Genomic DNA, 18,088 nt, shown 5'->3' with positions numbered 1-18,088 from the left:
TCAGAGCAACAGTACAAGATAAGATCTATTATTGTTTCCATCTTCTAGATGAGAAAACAGGAGCCTGGAGAGGTTATATAACATGCTCCAGATCTCCCAGCTCGTCAGGAGGGGAGCCCCGGGCTCCGCCTCGGGATCGGTGCGTGAGCCTCGCGGGAAGCCGGCAGGACGGGAGCAGACGGAATCTGGTCCCCCTGGGCGGCAGGGCAGGGTGGTGTGGGGTCACACGCTGCAGTACTGCCTCACCAAGTGGAAAAGATGAAGCCAGGACGGTGGAATCTCAGGCAGTGGCCAGTTGGTAAAGATGTCATTCTGGAGAGCGAGGGCTTTTGTAAGCCTCTGGAATTACAGGGCCCGGAGGCTGTCCCCGCATGGACTCCTCCTCCGGGACAGTTCCCAAAGGACTCTGAGCTCGCACACACACACTGGACTAACTCCACAGAGCCCGGCCACCCCTCGGACCAGATCACGGGCCCCAGGCTCCTTTGGGTGGGTCTGCCTGCAGTCCGAAGCCCGGAGGGCTGAAGGCCTTTCACACCCTCAGCCAATGCCCCGCCCCCTCATACCTGCAGCTCCTAGCTTAGACCTTTCACCATCCTCAGAAACACTTTCCTCCCCACCAAATCCCTCCCGTTCTTCTAGGCCTAAGTTCTGGTCATGCCTCCTCCATGAGCCAGCCATGACCACACCTTCAGATAGCATCCAGGCCTCTGCTCCGATGCCCCCTCCAGAGAGAGCCCTTCCCTAGCCACCAACACAAAGCAGCCCCGCTCCACCTGAGCAGCATGGCTTACATTTCATGGTGCCACTTGTGTCTATCTGAAATCACCTTGCTGACTTCTTGGCTTCCCTTTTGCTTAACTATCTCCCCAATTAAAGTGTAGCTTCTTGAGGGCAGGGGCCTGACTGCAACTCCAATGCCTGCCTAAAGACACCCCCCCCCCCCGCCCGCCCCGACCAGGGACACTGAGTTCCACAGAGAGCAAGGGATTCACCCAAGGTCATACAGCAGGCAAGCACCTAGGCTGCTGCATCGCAGGCTGTCCCCATCCCCATCCCCGTCCCCGCTGACTCTCTGCTGGCGTATCTTGTCCCTGCTGCCACACTACATTGGGGGCCAGGGCCTGCAAGTCCTCAACAGCACCCCTCCACTTCCCCAGGGGCCCACAGTGCCCCAGTCTGGGCAGCCCTGCCTGCTTCCCCCTCAGTCCCTCCCTTCCTGGCATCAGCAGCTCCGATGAGCTCATGTCTGGAAGCCTGGGAGCTGCTCTGAAGGAAAAGGTGCCTCCCAGGCCAGGCCCCCAGGCCTGGAGGTGTGCTGGGCCTTGTGGGTGACAGACAGCCCTGGCAGGTGGGGGGAGTGTGCTCACCCCGCTCAGCCTCCCTCCCAGAGCTGTGACGCGGGCGCAGGGGGAGGGACGCAGGGCCTGGGGGTGCATGTTAACCATGGAGCCGGTCCGGTGGGGGTGCGGGGGGTGAAGAGGAGAGAGAGAGAAGGCTCCTCTGCCATATGTGCCCCCTCCCACTCATCACGAAGCTGCTCCGCCCTGGCCGGTGGCTCAGTTGGTTGGAGCATCATCCTGTGCACCAAAGGGCGCAGGTCTGATTCCTGCGGTTCCACCCCCTATCAGGGTGCATGCAGGAGGCAACCGACAGATGTTTCTCTCTCCCTCTCCTTTCATTTCTCTCTAAAATCAATAAAAATATATTTTTTAAAAAGAGTAATTTAAAAAAAAAAGAAGCAGCAGCTCTGTTCCAAGGAAAGGCAGCTCTGCCTTCTCCTCACAGAATCACCCTGGGCAAACCTCTTCCCTTCTCCAGCCTCAGTCTCCCCAACTCTAAAATGGGGAGATTAGGTAAAATGATGACTGAAGCTAGGGATCAGTTGGGAATCAGGCACCTGATTGTCACAGGGTCTTTTTCTTTAAAAAAAAATTTTTTTTTTTGTTGATTTTCAGGGAGGAAGGGAGAGGGAGAGAGAGAGCTAGAAACATCAATGATGAGAGAGAATCATTGATCCGCTGCCTCCTGCACGCTCCCTACTGAGGATCGAGCCCGCAACCCCGGCATGTGCCCTTGACTGGAATCGGACCCAGGACTCTTTAGTCCTCAGGGGGAAGATCTACCCACTGAGTCAAATCAGCTAGGGCAGGGTCTTTTTCTTTTTGTTCACCTTAGGGGAGGGGCAACAGCTAACAAGGGAGGGAAGGAGTTAAAGGCTTATTTTAACCATGTAAATGCTGATTCCAACCACAGCTTAATTTGGGTACTAGTTTGGGAGCGGTGGGGTAGGGGGAACGTCGCACCTCGGAGGGCAGGGGCCTGCAAAGTGGGAGCCAGGTGGCACAGCAGCAAACAGCTTGCTTTTGGGAAGTTCTCTGAGTATCAGACTAAGTGATCCTAGTCCATTCCCCTCATGGGGGAAACTGAGGACCAGAGGAGGAACCCACCCAAGATCTCATGTGGAGACCCGCCTCCAAGCAGCAGGCCATTTTCACTCCCTTAAGGGGGCCCATTCCACTGCCTGAGGTACACGGTAAGTCGTCAGTTTGCTGGTGGCTCTGCCCCAGCACAGGGTGGGGGCCAGGCCTCGGGCTGGTGACAGGCAGGCTGGCACCAGCAAAGATCCCAGTCCCTTACCCCAGCGTGCCCTCGTCCCTCTGACCAGCATCCTGTCTCATCCTACACCTGGCAACAGGGCAGGGGTGGGGCACGCCCCGACCACCCCTGCAGCCACCACAAGCACTGCCGTTGTCCCCTTGGGGGCCCCCTTCCCGTCCTCTCCCTGGGAGCCAGAGTCTCGCCCCAGGATCACACAGCAAGTTGATTCATTCCAGTGCCACCTGCCACTCGGGAAAGGGTGGGGAGTGGGGCGCGTGCTGCTTCCTCGCTCACTCCTGTCCCTTGTAGACAACCCAGGCAGGGAACACGGCGGGTGGGGGTGTCTTGTCCGGGCCCTGAATGGGGCCCCGCTAGGGCCTCCGTGTTCACCTGGCAAGTGGAGCAAGAGTAGCGATGCTGTGAGAATTAGACGTGGAGCCATCGGACAGTTCCCCCTCTCCCCTGGGAGCTCAGGATGGGCCTCCATTTCCCCAGGTGGGGCTCGGGCCGGTGGTCCCCGCCGTCAGACAGTTCAGGCCGCCGCTCCAATGCCACTTGCCTGGGCGCGCACAGCCTGAACCCCGCGCCAGCCGCCCCGCCCGCGGGAAGGGAAGGGAAGGGGGCCCGGCTGAGCACACGCCGTTCCGCTGCCCCGCAGGCGCCCATGTTACGTTGGTCAACCCCGGGCAGAGTCCAACGCGCCGTCCTCCTGAGCCCAGCTGGCCATCTTCCCCAGGCGGGCTGGGGAGCGCACACCGCCGGCGCTGCCCACCCGTGGGACCGGGGCTGCCCCGTCCCGTCCCGGGTCCGGACCGGAGTGCGGGGTGGGGCTGCAGGGCTGGGCGCCCACGCTGTACCCGGGCGTCCTCCGCTCCTGAGCTGCTCCAGAGCCTGGAGATTTCTCCGGCCCGCTCTCCACCGCACCGGACAGACGGGGAAACTGAGGCCCAGAGTGTAGCAGCCACTTGGCCAAGGTCGCCCTGCGCGGGGGAGCCTGGAGCCAAGAGGTGCCACCTCCATCTAGGCGGCGCCTGAGCCGCACAGGTGGGAAGGGCGAGGTGCGCTGGGCGCCGGCACCCCTGCCCGGCCGGCTCCCCTCACTCACCTGCAGCCTCCGCGTCCCCGGGCTCACGGGCGCCTCCACTCTGCGCCCCTGGCCGCGTCCGTCAGGGCGCCCCGCCCCGAGACCCTCGCCCCTCCCGCCTGGGCGCCCCTTCCCCGCCGGCCACCGCTGCTGCCGCCGCCGCCGCCACCTCCACCGACTAGCGGGCGGCTCGGGACCCGAGCCGGGAGGGCTGGACGGGCGAGGAGCCGCGCTCCGGCAGGCCGCTCCCCCGGGCCCTAGCGCCGCCCTCTCGCCCGCCCCACCCCACCCAGCCCTCCGAGGTGCGACGTTCCCCCTCCCCCACCCCCACAGAGTCCGGCCTCCAGTGCCCGGTCCCCCAGTCCCCGGGGGGTCGCCAATCTCTCCATCTTTCCTCTCCTTTTTGCCTCACTCTCTGCTGTCTGGTTGTCTGCCTCTCTGTTTCCTTCTCATTTTCACATCTCTAGGTCACCCCTTCTGCTTTCTGTTCCACTAGTTTCATCAAGACTTCCCATCCATCTCATCTCCACCTTTTTCCCTGTCCTCGCCACTATCCCCCCCCCCACACCCCCGACTTAAATCGGTCTTTGTGATTCTTTCCCCATAACTAGCGCCACCTCCCACTTCCCCACTTTCAGTCACAGGTGCAGGACCCCCTCCAGCCCACCTTCCTCCCCCTCAGCCCCAGTAACTAGAATAGAACTTGGGCCGATGAGAACTGTCAAACCCCCCAACCCTCCCCACCACCCTGCAGCCTGGGGCTACCCCCTGGCTTAACCAGTCGGCCAGTAAGAACAAGGGCAGTAAAGCCCTGTGTCCCTTGGGCTTCAGTTCCCCATCTTTTCATTGAACTGAACTCCATTGGGACTGAGCCCAGCAGAGCCCCGTGGCGGGCAGCAATCAGTGTGCATGGGAATCACATGGGATGCTGCTAAAAGTCGAGATTCCCACATTCTGGTGCCCCTTCCCAGTGACGGGGAGACTTACGGGGCTTGGAACAGGACTGAGAACAAGCACCCTTCACTCTCCCAACAACTTTGAAACAAAACCACGCTTGGGAAGGTGCTGGCCTGGGTTTTCACCGAAGTTTCCCTGGGTTCCATGTACCCCAGCCCTTCAACCAGGGTGCTTCCACTTTCATTTGTCTTTTATGTCGAGTTCTTTCTGTGGTTAGGTTTCTGCTAAAGGAAGTCAGAAATGTGCTGGTGTGTACCCAAACACGGAGCTGCAGGTGGCCTGGTTTGGGGACATTCCCTAGCCCCAGTGGGCGGGCTCAGAGCCCAGGTCAGGTGACAGAGGATAAACCCTCCCTGGCCGCTCTGCCTCCTGGGTCACAGAGAATCCCCCTGACACTGTGGATGCTCCTGTGCTGGGGCCGCCCCAGGTGGGGGTGGGAGGCACAGAGGGGCCCTGGAGATTGGCACGAGGCAGGGTATATGGCCTGCCCTGTGAGTGTGTGCGCTAAGAAAGTGGCTACAGCCCAGCCTGTGGGAAACCAGGAAACAAACTGTGTGGGTGAGAGAGAGAGGAGAGAGAAAGGCTAGGATTACTGTGTGGGTGGGTATGAAAGAGAAAGAGATGGGAAAAGGAAGGAGGACAGAAAGTGGTTCGTTCTGTACGTAGGTGTGTGGCAGTGGGCGTGCAAGAGTGGAAATGCCTGTAAAAGAAAACGTGTGCATATGTAAGAGAGATTGCAAAGTGTAGGTGTGTGAGCAAGAGAAAATGGAGAAAAGACCATGATTTAACCTGTATCTAAGGGAGGGAATCTGTGTGCTTATATGTTTCAGGTGGGACTATAGCTAAGTATGCAAATCTGATACATGTGAAAGGCATGTATGGGTCAGGGGGGGTTGTGGGAGGGTGTTTATGGATGTATACCCCATGCATGGGTGTGTGGGTGCCTGAGGGCATGCACGTGTGCACATGTGCATATACACACATGTTTGCATAACATGATGTGTATACATTATGTATGTTTACATGCATGTTTGTGGGGTGTGAGTAGGTATGTGTTAGTGTACATGTGAGGTATACACGAACCTGTGAGCCCTGCTCCTACACCATCACCCTCCTATTATGGTCCCTGTAGAGTTGGGGAGTGGGAGGAGAAGTGGGGGCACCCTGCCTCTCTGACTGCCCTCTCTCCCACAGGACTGAGGAGCAGGGCCATGTCCTTGGCCAGTGACCAACGTAGGCTCTTATCATGGGCACGGATTCCTCTGCCTCCTCTAGATAGACATGGCCAGGGGCAGGGCTCATCTGACAACCCAGATTCACCCCAGAGGCTCAGGCAGTGTCCTCCAGATACCCCAAACCCCCAATACCAAGTGGCCTGGAGAGGAGGGCAAGTCACTTTCCAAAGCCACACGTGAGGTCAGCGTGAGTCCTACGTCTCCCTGAGTGTCTCCACGGGGGAGGAAGATGGCTTCGCAGAATCCTCTACCATCCCCCAGAGCCTGATCAACCTTTTCCCAGCCCCAGGTGGGTGGAAGAACTCAGCCTGCTGCCTCCGCTCCATGGAGACAAGGCAATACAGAGGGTAAAGCATGGGCCACACCTCCCCGGGTTCAACTCTGAGCTCCTCCAGCCTCAGGCCTGAGACTTTGCCTTAGTTTCCTTATCTATGAAACAGAGATAAGAAATGTATGAACGCCTTAGGGTTATTTAGAGGATAAAATGAAGTAACCCTTACACTCGTTTTGCCTTGGTTTCCTCATCTGTGAAACAGATAAGAAAAGTATGAATTTTCTAGGGTTAGTTAGAGGATGACATGAAGTAACCCATACAAAGCATTTAGCACAGAGCCCAGCAGCCGAGCTGGGAGGCAGAAGCCCTGGGTTCTAGCTCTAGCTTTGCCACCGACTTACTGTGTGACTTTGGACAAGTTGATTGCCATCTCTGGGCTTCAGAGTCTCCACGGATTATCTCCACAGTAATCTCAATGAGTCCTTCCAGTTATGACCAGCTGAGACTTTGCAGAGAGGACATCCTGTCTGCCTCAGGGGGCTCTCTTGGTGAGCTGTGGACTAAGAAGTGCGGGCTGAGGCCTAATAATGAGTCCAACGTGACACTTTCCTTCCTCGTATATTCTCCCAAGTTGGCAGCAGCTGGGGGCAGGGAACTTCAACTGCTGCCCACCTCATCTGTCTGTACCCCTGACTCTCCAGCCTGCCACGGACCCCGTTCTGCCCTGCTCAGCTGGTACTCAGGCCTTAGAGCAATGGCACTGGTACCCACCCATTCAAGTGGTGGGTACCCAAGGCAGAAGATGTCATGACCCATACTTAAAGCTGTCAAGAGAGGCAGTTATAATGGTGGGAGGACGGGTGTAATTGTCTGGAGATGCTTATACTCCTCGGGTAATGGGAGGAAGCTTTAAAAGGAAGCCCTAATCCACTAATAACCTGGCAGCTCCATTGGCCTCTTCCCTCCGGATCTCCGGGCGGGAGAAGGGACTCTGACCGCTCCCTTTCCCAAGGGAGCAGAAGGCCAGTGTGGCTCTGGCCCCAGAGCACCCGGTTTCTCCTCTCCTGCAAGAGCCAGCTCCCTTCCTGCCTCCACCTCTGAGGAGTCTTCCCTGCCCATTCCATCCTCCCGAGGTCACTCTGTCTCCTCTGCCCCTAGAAATGTTCAGGGCAGAACTGGAGGACCATCTGGCTGGATGTTTGAGAGAGGAATGAACTAGACTGTGAGGCAAGAGCACGACCTTAGTCTCAGCTCCAACATGGACTTGGTGACCTTGGGCAAAGGGCCCCAGTCTCTGAGCCTCAGTCGCCTCACCTGTACAATGGGAACATTCCTGCCCTGAGGGGCTGTAGTGAGATCAATGAGAAGGAGACACTAAAGACCTAGCTCCATATGACTCATTAAATGTAGTCCCTTCTTCTCCCTTCTCCTTCTGTGGTCTCTTCCACTCCAGGTGTCAGCTGACCACACTTCTCCCTTATAAATCAGAATACAGTGGTGGCCACAGCCAAAGCTCCTTATTAAAAAAAAAAGCTGTGATTGGATCATGGCTTAGCTGCTTGCTAGCCATGAATCTAGGACAAATCACGTATGTTCTCTGATCCTCAGTCTTCTCATGTGTGTATGGGAGAAAATAACAGTATGTCCCTCCTGGGGTCCTTATGAGAAGAAATGAAATGACATGTGTAAAGCTCTTAGCGCAGAGGGCCTGGCACATAGGGCTTAACAAATAATAGCTGTTGTATTGTTGAGCTGATGATGAGCATTTTAATTATTAACATCTTTACATGCTTTTCTAGATTACTCTCACATTTCCAAAACCTTGCCCCATCTAAGATCACTGTAGCTCACAACAGCTCTATGAAGTAGATAGGGCTCGTAATTTTATGTACTTTCACAGATGAAGAAACAGGCTCACCCAGGGGCAGGGATTTGCTGGGGTTTGGCTAGTCGGCATCGGTTCCAGACCAGCACCCGAGTCTCCTGGCCCCCAGCCCTGGTCGGTGAGAGGGAAGGAAGCAAGTCCCGGGCTTTCGGGCTCCAGGGGAACGGAATGTGGGCTGACTCTGGTGTGAGGGCCCACCTGCAAGTTCAAGGCTGCTGGGCCCTCCTCCTTCCTGCCCCAGATGCACTGAAGGCCCCTCCTTGTGTGTGCCCAGCTCCCTGTGTGACCCAAGTGTGGGAGGTGGTGGGGGGTGGCCATGGGGGTGGGTGATCAGAGCCCGGAAAGAATTATTTCAGAAAGAAGAGTGGGCAGGATGGCTGGTGAGATGCCAACCGGGGCGTCAGCAACGCCCGCAGAGAAATGAAGTGTTCCTTCAGTTTTCTGACGCACAAGCCCTCCCGGGCCTGAGCGAGCGGCCCAGTTCCCGTCCTCCCCATCTGGACCCACTTCAGCGTTTCCATGGGCCTCCGGTGGAGGTGATTCAGTGTCGATTTCCCTGACCCGCCCCGCTCTGAGGACGCCTGCGCCTATTATCGCCCTTCCTTCCTTCCTCCCGTCCTTCTATGCGGGTAGCTCGCACGGAGCTCTCCCCGACCTCTTGTGGTTGGGTCCTCGCCGCAGCCCAGGTGATGTGGGTCCTGCCTCTGTCATCGCTACCAGATGGACAACCGAGGCCTGGGTGAGGAGTGTGCGTCCAGCTCGGTCACCGACAGGCTGAGTGACCTGGTCCTTCGCTTCCTCACTCTGAGCCTCAGTCTCCCCCCGCCCCCCCGCCACGCCCCCCCCCCCCCGTAAGATTAGGAGGTCAGATTAGATCAGTCTTCAGTCTCTACCTCATAAACTCCGTGAGGGGCAGCAACCACACCTGTTTTGCCCAGTGCTGGGTCCCCAGCACCCTCAAGTAGCTGGCACTCAAAACCTTCAACCAGGCAGTCCTGCCCCATAAACTGTTCACACTGTCCAGTCATTTGTGAGCACCAATGACTAAAGGGCAGACAAAAGTGAGAGATGGATTTGTTTCCAACCAAGCGCACCAGCACAGCTTTCTCTGACCGCCTTTCCACGGGCCTCTTCAGCAGGGAGATGGCCCTAGATGTGGGGCAGCTGGGGTTGCAGCTCACAGCCTCCCCGTCGTCCCCACAGCCGTCAATCTGGGCCTGCCCATGGGACTGTGATGGGCTGTTATGCATCATGGGAAAATATGGCCGAAAGCCCCTGTGTTAAGTCCAGGGGAAACGGGACATGAGCTTACCTGGTTTCTGGGGAATCCTGGGCCCGGGGCTGGGGCTGGGGCTGGCTGTCATCACTTGCCGGGCCTTCACCACGTCCCAGTCCTGGCGGGCCCTGTCGTCATGCTGGAGCTCCCTCCGTGCCTCCCTGGAGAAGCTGGGTGGCTGGATGCCCAGGGCCTTGGGCAACTCTGGTGCCCCTGGGGTGGCTCTGTAGATGGAGTTGTCCCCATGCCTGCTGGCCACCCTGTCCTCCTCCAGGTCCGGGAGCCCGGCCTCTCCCTGCAGGCTCTCCTCGCCACCGCTCTCCTCAGCCTCCAAGGCCAGACACCTGTAGCTCCCATCCGGGATCCGGAAGGCGCAGGGGGTAGGCCGGCTTTCGCTGGGTCCGAGGGGCGGGGGTGGCAGGTGGGGGCCCAGCATGGTGCTGCCTCCGCAGTGATGCAGGCCACCTGTGTGAGCTCCGCTCCGGCCTCCTCGGGTCCTCTGCAGCTTTAACTTCCTCCGGCAACTCACAGAGCTGGGCGGGGTCCAACTGCCGGCCTTCCGGGGCTGGGTGGGGTGGTGGGCCCCCAAGCTGTCCTTCTTAACCCGTCTCTGGTCAGTGAGGCCCCCACTTCAAGACGATCTATCTGCGCAGGGAGAAAGGAAACAGCCCATGAGGCAGCTCGCAGACTGTTCCGGCTGCGTCCTCCGTGAGACCTGTCCCCCTCAGGTCGCCCTGAGAACCGGCTGGGGTTCCAGGTCCCACACACATCCATGGAGTGCTTCAGGCACTCCCCATCCCCACTTGTTGCCATATCCTTATGCCATTTGACACTTTATTTGCTTAATGTTTTTCTGTAAATCAACTTTATATAACTTCTAATACTTCGGACTTAAGCAATAATTGCAGGAAAACCACAAGTATGTTGGGCTAAGTCATTTTTCCCAATACACATTAAATAAATATCTAGTTATTTAACAATACTTATCTGGGCACCCTCTAGAAAGAATTCTCTAACATCCACCAAAGGTACCTTTGCCACGGGAATCACAGAAACGGTGGGACAGAGGGCGCAAGGCTGGGGACAGGGACCCCTGAGAAGGCTGTGCACCAAGGGAGACGGTGCAGTGATGTGCTTACATGACAGGCTTTCAGCTGGAATCCCAGCTCTGCCACTTGCTCACATGATGGGCAGCAAGTCACTTGACCTCTCTGAGCCTCAGCTTCCCCATCTGTAAAATGGGGACTATAATATCTCCAGCATAGTGTTGCATTAAAGATTAAGTGAGCCCAGCCAGTATGGCTCAGTGGTTGAGCATTGACCTATGAACCAGGAGGTCACGGTTCGATTCCCAGTCAGGGCACATGCCCGGGTTGCGAGTTCTATCCCCAGTAGGGGGCGTGCAGGAGGCAGCTGATCAATGATTCTCTCTCATCATTAATGTTTCTATCTTTCTCCCTCTCCCTTACTCTCTGAAATCAATAAAAATATATTTAAAAAAAGATTAAGTGAGAAAATGCATGCAGAGGACTTAGCACAGTTTCTGAGATGCAACTTAATACATGTTGGCTATTTCTTCATCCCACAAAACATTTCTTCAGTCCCTATCACATTTCAGACACTATAAAAGGTCTGGGGGATACAGTGGAGATAAAAAAGATATGGTAGACTGGCTCATGAAACCTTAAAATCCGGTGGTGGTGGGAGCTGTGGATGATAATAGGGAATAATAATAACAGCATGATGATTTAGAAATGTTAACTATGATGATTACACAGGAGAGAGGGGATGGAGGCTTCCTATAGGGATGCGAGGGGGGAATGGATGGGAGAGAAACTTGGGTGGAAGAATTGGCTGGGCTGGGAGGCAGATGGAGAGTGGGTGTGGAGGAAGGGGGAGGAGTCTAGGATGCAGCTCTGGTGACAGTGTGGCTTCGTGATTTTCATCAATAGAGATCAGGAATAAACGGGAAGGAGCCGAGGAGCAGGTGTTCAGGGGAACAGGGAGATGGATTCGATTTGGGATTTCCGGGGGAGATGTTCCAGGCTGGAGACAAAGGTTTGCAAATCATTTATGGAGGCACAGAGCGGAGGTGGACAAGATGCTCCAAGATGGGCAGGCAGACCTAACACAGGGCCAATGGAGGAAAACTTGGAATTTGCGGATCTCGGTTAACAGATCTTGATTCCACCACTTCGCAGCCGTGTGAGCTTCGCAAGTGTGAACGTCTGAATCTCACCCTTTGCAAATAGGGAGAGGAGAACCCTACACACACCCTGGCTGCCCCAGGGGCAGTGAGAGTCCTGGGAACTGGGAAAGTCTGTGGACATGGGTGACCTCAGGGCCTGGACTGACCTCAGCTGCTGTGGTACTTGACCTGGAGGCCAGGCCTCGGTCCCTAGGCACCCCCGCCCCCGCCCCCACCCCCACCCCAGCAGGCTGGGTCAGGGCCTCCGCTTCTGGTTGGAGCTGTGCCAGGGAGAGTCTGGCAGGCAAGAGGAAAGGTAAGCACATTACCAGGCCCTGGGGAAAATCAATGCCAAACCGGGGAAGGCAAACAAGTATCGGGATCAGGAAGATAGCGGGCACCTGTTACAGCGGCCTCGCTGACAGAAGCCAGCCTCTGTGTAGAGAGGGATGGGCGCTCACAAGATTGAACACCTGTTGGGTGCTGGGCTCTTCACTTAGGGCAATTGAAGTAAAACCCTCACAACACCCCCGAGGGAGGGACGGTTACTATTACCCCCTTGCAGAGGTGAGGAAACTGAGGCTCAGGTGGGCAAAGTGACTCCTGGCCTATGTCACAGAGCGACAGGGCCAAGACCTGACCCCAGCTCTGACACCTGGGCCGCCATGGTGGACACAGAGACACAGCAGAGAGAGCTCCAAGGCCTCGTTCCTCTCCAAATTCTTTCTCACGCGTCAGCTGCTGCCGGATTTCTGCCATTAGAATTTCAAAGAATCTTAAAATCTCATAAAAGGCCAGTAGAATTCTGAAGAGCCCTAACTGGCTGTGTGACCTTGGGCAGGTGCTTTCTGCATTTTGGAGTCATTTTGCTCAAAGGCACAATGGTGGGGTTGAGACAAAGGATGTTGGGGGGGGGGGCGGTGTCTGTCTAGCCCTGGCATTGCAGGGTGCCATGATTCTAAGCACTTGGAGCCCCCACCCCGCCGCCCACACCACCACAGGGCCAGATGGCTGGGGGCAGAAGGAGTGGGCATGGGGGGCCGGGCTCCTTCTCACGCCCCACAGGGCCTCACGCTCTATCCCTGCTTCTGTTTTGCTGTATTTGATGGTGGCCACGGTTTCCAGGAAAGAAGAGAGAGGCGGAAAAGTTAACTTTCCGCCACCCACACAAATATGTTTGGCTAGCGTTGTCTTCACATTGCCAAGCCGGGAGGGAGGGGCTGGCAGGAGCACTCCAACGCAAGTCTCCCTTCCCAGGAGGAGGGCTCCCAACCCGGGGGGGGGCGGGGGGGTGGGCCTGGGCAGGCCCCGTGTGGGCCTGAGACCTGGAACACCCACCCTGCTCCGGAGCCCCGGGCACGGTGGAGGGAGGGAGGGAGGTTGGGGCCCATAACTACAATGGCAGCTGCCACTTTCTTTTAATATATTTTTATTGATTTCAGAGAGTTAGGGAGAGGGAAAGAGAAATAGAAACATCAATGATGGGAGAGAATTATCGAGCGGCTGCCTCCTGCATGCCCCCCCCCCAACCCCCCACTGGGGATTGAGCCCACAACCTTGTCATGTGCTCTGACCAGGAATCCACCCATGACCTCTTGATTCATAGGTCGATGCTCAACCACTGAGCCACACCGGCTGGACAGCTGCCACTTGCTAGTGCTGGTGGAGTAGGCGTGTGAGTGCTGTCTACAGATGGGGAAACTGAGGCATGGGAAAGTAATTCCGTACCCAGAGTCACACGGATGGTGAGCGTAGAGCAGGGCCCATTGCCCTCGGTGGCTGCAGACAGCCCCCGCAGCGGCAAGCTCACGCACAGCACACCTGTCTCTGCGGCCCATTTCACAGTGGGCCGCACAGGGCCTGCTCTAGCCTCCGCAGAAATGAGAGAGGGGTCCTCGAACGCCAGCTCCCCCAGTCCCCATCTCTCACCCAGCCGCAGGCTCTGGACGCCAAGCCTCGGCAGGCAGGGCTGATGGAGCCCAGCCAAGCCCCTGTCCTCCCCTCAGAGGTGGAAGGGGTCACCCGGGTTGCACAGCAGGCCTGAACCCAGGAGCCCAGGCACACGCTCCAGCTCCTCACAGCCCTGCTCCCCCTGAGCCACCCGCTCCCCCTTGTTGCCCGCCCTGAGCTTCCCTGAGTCCAAGCAGAGGCCTGGGACCGGAGGCCTGGCTGAGGGGCTGGAGGAGGAAGACCAGGCCAGAAAGTGGCAGACGGCGACATGCAGGATCCCTGGGAGGGCGTGTTGGACAGCCATTTCCTCCGTGCCTGGCACAGTGCCAGGCACATAATAACAATGATAATAGCCAATGTTTATGAAGTGTTTACTATGTCAGGTGCTATTCCAGACACTTCGCCTGCATCATTCGATCCTCATCACAGCCCTACAAGGAAGGTGCTATTATTATCACCACTTCACAGATAGGAAATCAAGCTTACGTGACTTGCCAAGTTCACATGGCCAGTAAGTGACTGAGTCAGGGTTCATATCCTGATAGTCTAGCTCCAACTATCACTGTCACCCAGAAAGCTGTGCTGCCTCAATAGTTAAGTAGTTACTGAATGAATGAGTGAATGAATGAATGAATGAATGAATGAGTGAAGAGTGAGCAGGAAGGAAAGGAGGGCAGGAGGATGGGGGGAAGAGAGGGAGGAAACTATCTCCAGTGCCTGGTACATTGCCTGGCACATGGTCGTCACTCAATAAATCTTTATCAAGTGGAATATTGAATGCAGTGTGGCTGAGGCATTGACTGCATATAACTGGGGAGTCACCCTGGGGAAAAGGGTAAGTCAGAACTGGTCCAGATGGCTCAAGGTGCACCTCCCGGCCCCACGACTCCACCCCACCCCGCTCGGCATCAGGAGCGGGTGGGGAGTCGTGTCTGGCCTGTCCAGAGCTGAGTTTTCCCTGCCGCTAGGAAGAGAGCTCCCGTTGCCTCCAAGAATCTGAGCAAAGAGTATGTTCCTGCCGTAGTGCTTCTCTCCCAAGGAGGGGATGGGGCCAAGCTGGGTCTCTTCTCCCTGTCTCTAGAGGGGGCATCCCAGGCTCCTCCAACCTCCAGACTGGTGAGCACGAGGAAGCCTGGCATCTGTGATGGCCTTGTGCTGTGTTCTTGGAAGAGTCACTTCCTCTCCGTGGGCCTGCCTCCCCAGCTGAAAAAGGCCTCGGGCAGGGTGGTTGGTGGGACTGATCGTAACCAAGATTGAATCCTCTTGGACCCGCCCTTTCCCAGCGTTTCCCAGAGTCAGTTCCAGAGGATGTGCAAGTGCGACCCCACATCACCCACCCTCCTTCCCGTCCTGCAGGACACGCTGACCAATCCTGGCCTCCTTCCTGCCTGCCTCAGCCCCCAGCCATCACTGCCCAGGCTGCCCAGCCTGCTCTGACCTCTGCTCCTTCCTCCCTACTTCACTCCCCTCCTCTGTTCCTGTCCACCTCCTGGGGCAGAAGGGGCCAGTGTTGCTCCGGCCTCACGGGAAGCTGCGGGAGCATCAGGAAAACAGTCCCGGGCGAGAGGTAGCTGTGAGAAGCTGGGAAGAACCCCCCAAGCTGGGACGCTGGGTGGTCTCCGGGGAGATGAGTGTTAGCCAGGCCTCAGCGTAGCAGGACCCAGTCACCCATCTCAGTGAATTTTAGTTGCCTCCTTGGTAGCATGGGGATTCAGACTCAATCATTCACATTCATTCATTCAACACATAGTCACTGAACGCCTATGTGCCATCCGCTATTTTAAGTGCTGGCGGTACCCAGTGAACAAAAGAGAAAACACCCTGCCCACGTGAAGCTCACATGTTAGTTGGGGTAGACAGATAATAAATAAATAAGAAAGTATGTCAGATGGTGATAAGTGCAATGGAAAAATAATTAAGCAGGAAAGGGGACCGAGGCGTGCAGCGTGCCATCAGGACAGAGAAAACAGTGGTATTAACATAAAAAGCCTTGACAGCTGCCACCCCGTGTTTTGTATGGCATGTGTATTTCAAGTTCATTATTATGTTAAATTCTCATAATATGTGCAACTATCAACACATAAAGTCAATATTAGGTGGTGAACTCAGGAACACACGCCTGGCGGAGCCTGGACGGTATATTTCTGATGCTAATATTCCGAGTATTCAATTGCTCACCATTTTAGAATTCATGTTTCACTAAGAAAATGGCTACCATTTAAGACTGAGTATTTTTTATGACCTGGTATATAAAAATAGGATTTCACATATTGGCATTATTTCTTTGAGAACATTCTTTTTCAAGTTTATTACTTGGAAATAAACTTGATAGAGTGTCTCCTCAATGTAAAGCACATACCATACAATGAGTTGGAGGATAATAATAATAATTATATATATATATATATATATATATATATATATATATATATATATATATAAAGCCAGCGACTGTAACGGCCATAACGACCATAACAATCAGGGCATGGGGCTGGCCGGCCATCCTCGCAGCCCCTCCCCCCTGTCGGCCTGCCCCTGATTGGACTCTCCCACCCCGATCAAGAGCAGGGTGGCCGGCCAAAAGTCCCCTCTCTCTCCCCCGACCCCCGCTAGCCCCATCCCTGATCAGCCAGCCCCACCACGGATAGGCCTGCAGCCCCTCCCTCGGCCAGCCTGCCCCTGGTCACCCCCTAATAGGGGGTGGGGGCGGCCCACCAACCTCCTGCAGCCACTCCCCCTGCCCAGCCCCACCCCAGATCGGCCCCCCCACCCCATCAGGGACAGGGCCTACTGACAACCACCCATGGCCCCTCCCCCAGGCCGCTGGCCCTGATTGGCACCCTCCACCTCATTCTGGAGTGGAGCCAGCCAGCCCACAGCCCAGAGCCCCTCCCCATGGCTGACCCCACCCTCAATTGGCCCCCCAACCCCAATCGGGGGTGGGGCCCACTGGCCAATCGCCTATAGTCCCTTCCCCCAGCCAGCTTGGCCCTGATCAGCCCCAATCGGGATGGGCCAGCAGGCCAGCCTCCTGCCATCTCCTCCTCCCAACAGACTCAGCCCCTATCCACTCCAATTGGGGCTGGGCTGGCCGGACCCCACCCGTGCACGAATTCATGCACTGGGCCTCTAGTAATACCATATAGTTGTTGTGAAGGTCAAATAAATTAACCATGTAAGTGCTCAAAAGGATGCAATTTTGTTATTATAATTGTCCCTTTTTGTTAAGGGGTGACTAAGGATATAATCAGAACAAGAGTCTGCTTAGTAAACATTGATTATGTGCAGGGCTCCGTGACGATACATTACATTCAGTGCCATCTTGTTTATTCCCCCAAATAATCCCACGAGGAAGGCGCCTACTACTATCCCCATTTAACAGATGGGGAAATGGAGGCTCACGGAGGATAATCTCTGCCCCTGGTCCCTGAGCAGGAAAACAACCCAGCTGGGACCTGAAAGCTGGGGCGGACACTGGGGGGTTCTCGGAGGGCCGAGGAGAGGCCATTTTGCACAGCCCAAAGAATCCTTCATTGTGGCCCTGGCTCTGCCATGCCCTCTGTGACCTTGGCCACATCCTCCACTCCTGGGTCTCAGTGACCACCAACCAAATAACTGTAGCTCTGGGTGTGGGGTCCCTAAGTGCCCTTCTGGCTGTGGATTGCCCCTGCCTCCCGGCACCCAGCATGAAGGCGGGCTCGGGCCCATTCCAAATGGATGCCCTGAATCCAGCCTGTTCACAAAATCAGCCAAATTCCATGCACGTCACATCTATTTCTGCCCTGCTGGGTTCATAAATATGTGGGCCAGGGAATCAGCTTCAGCGGAACTGGAGAGACTGACGTCATGGATATAAATACGGGGTCAAGGCTGGCTGGGGTCGGGCAGGAGGTGTGGCGGGGTCAGAGTCAGCCTGGGAAACCATGTCCCTGGGGTCCTGCTTGCAGTCCCATCTCCTTCCGGGCACATAAAAAAACAAAGACCCAGAGGGGCAGGGGCTGGTCCAAGGTCACCTGGGGGGTGAGGGTCAGAGGTGGGCCCGGGGCACAGGCTCCTGGCTTTGAGAAGGGGCTGCTCCTCAGGCCACCTCCTGCCCCCTCACAAGTCCCTCTCCCCTCACCCTGGGGGTCAGACTGGCCACGCCCAATTTGAACAGGAGCAAGAGATTAAGATTTAAGTTTATAAAATAAACCTCTACTGATAACAGACTGCTTTGTACCTGTTGGGTATATTGGGGTTCTCAAATTTTCATTTGGGAGAGGATTCTAAGGCTAAAATTCAGGAAACAACTAACCGTAGCTGCCTCCCACTCAGTAGGACCTCCTGCTCACCCTGCAGAGTGACCCAGCCGTGTGCTGGGGCCGCCGAGCTGACCCGTCAGCCAACTGTGTGACTCACTTCCCAACTTTGCAGTCGGTGACATCACTCCGGTAGCTTCCAACCAGCCCTGGTGGGAGTCCCTGCACCATGGACATGGGCAGATGCTACAAAGCAGGGCTCTTTTCCCTCCCAGAGAGCCAGCTGTTAAGCATTTACCAGCACACCACCGAGCAGGACCTTGGCTAGCGGGTTCCTACCACGCAACTTAGGCTGCCAGCCTCAACTTTTCCATCTGGAAAGTGGGAACCATAACCACAC

The 18,088-nt window shown here is 56.2% G+C and overlaps 1 protein-coding gene across 1 annotated transcript in view; it reads right to left on the bottom strand.

The window, feature by feature from the left end:
* The window catches only part of SYNPO (synaptopodin), a 59,876-nt gene that overhangs the window by 27,702 nt on the left and 14,086 nt on the right, over positions 1-18,088 (bottom strand). The window contains exon 3 of the mRNA XM_079770506.1: positions 9,349-9,957. Coding sequence (XP_079626632.1) covers positions 9,349-9,748 — 400 coding nt within the window. The 5' untranslated portion in view covers positions 9,749-9,957. The remainder of the gene's footprint in view (positions 1-9,348; positions 9,958-18,088) is intronic.

This window comes from Cnephaeus nilssonii (genome assembly GCF_951640355.1).
Source record: "Cnephaeus nilssonii genome assembly, chromosome: 5".
Classification (NCBI taxonomy): domain Eukaryota; kingdom Metazoa; phylum Chordata; class Mammalia; order Chiroptera; family Vespertilionidae; genus Cnephaeus; species Cnephaeus nilssonii.
This window is presented reverse-complemented; position numbering and strand designations above follow the sequence as displayed.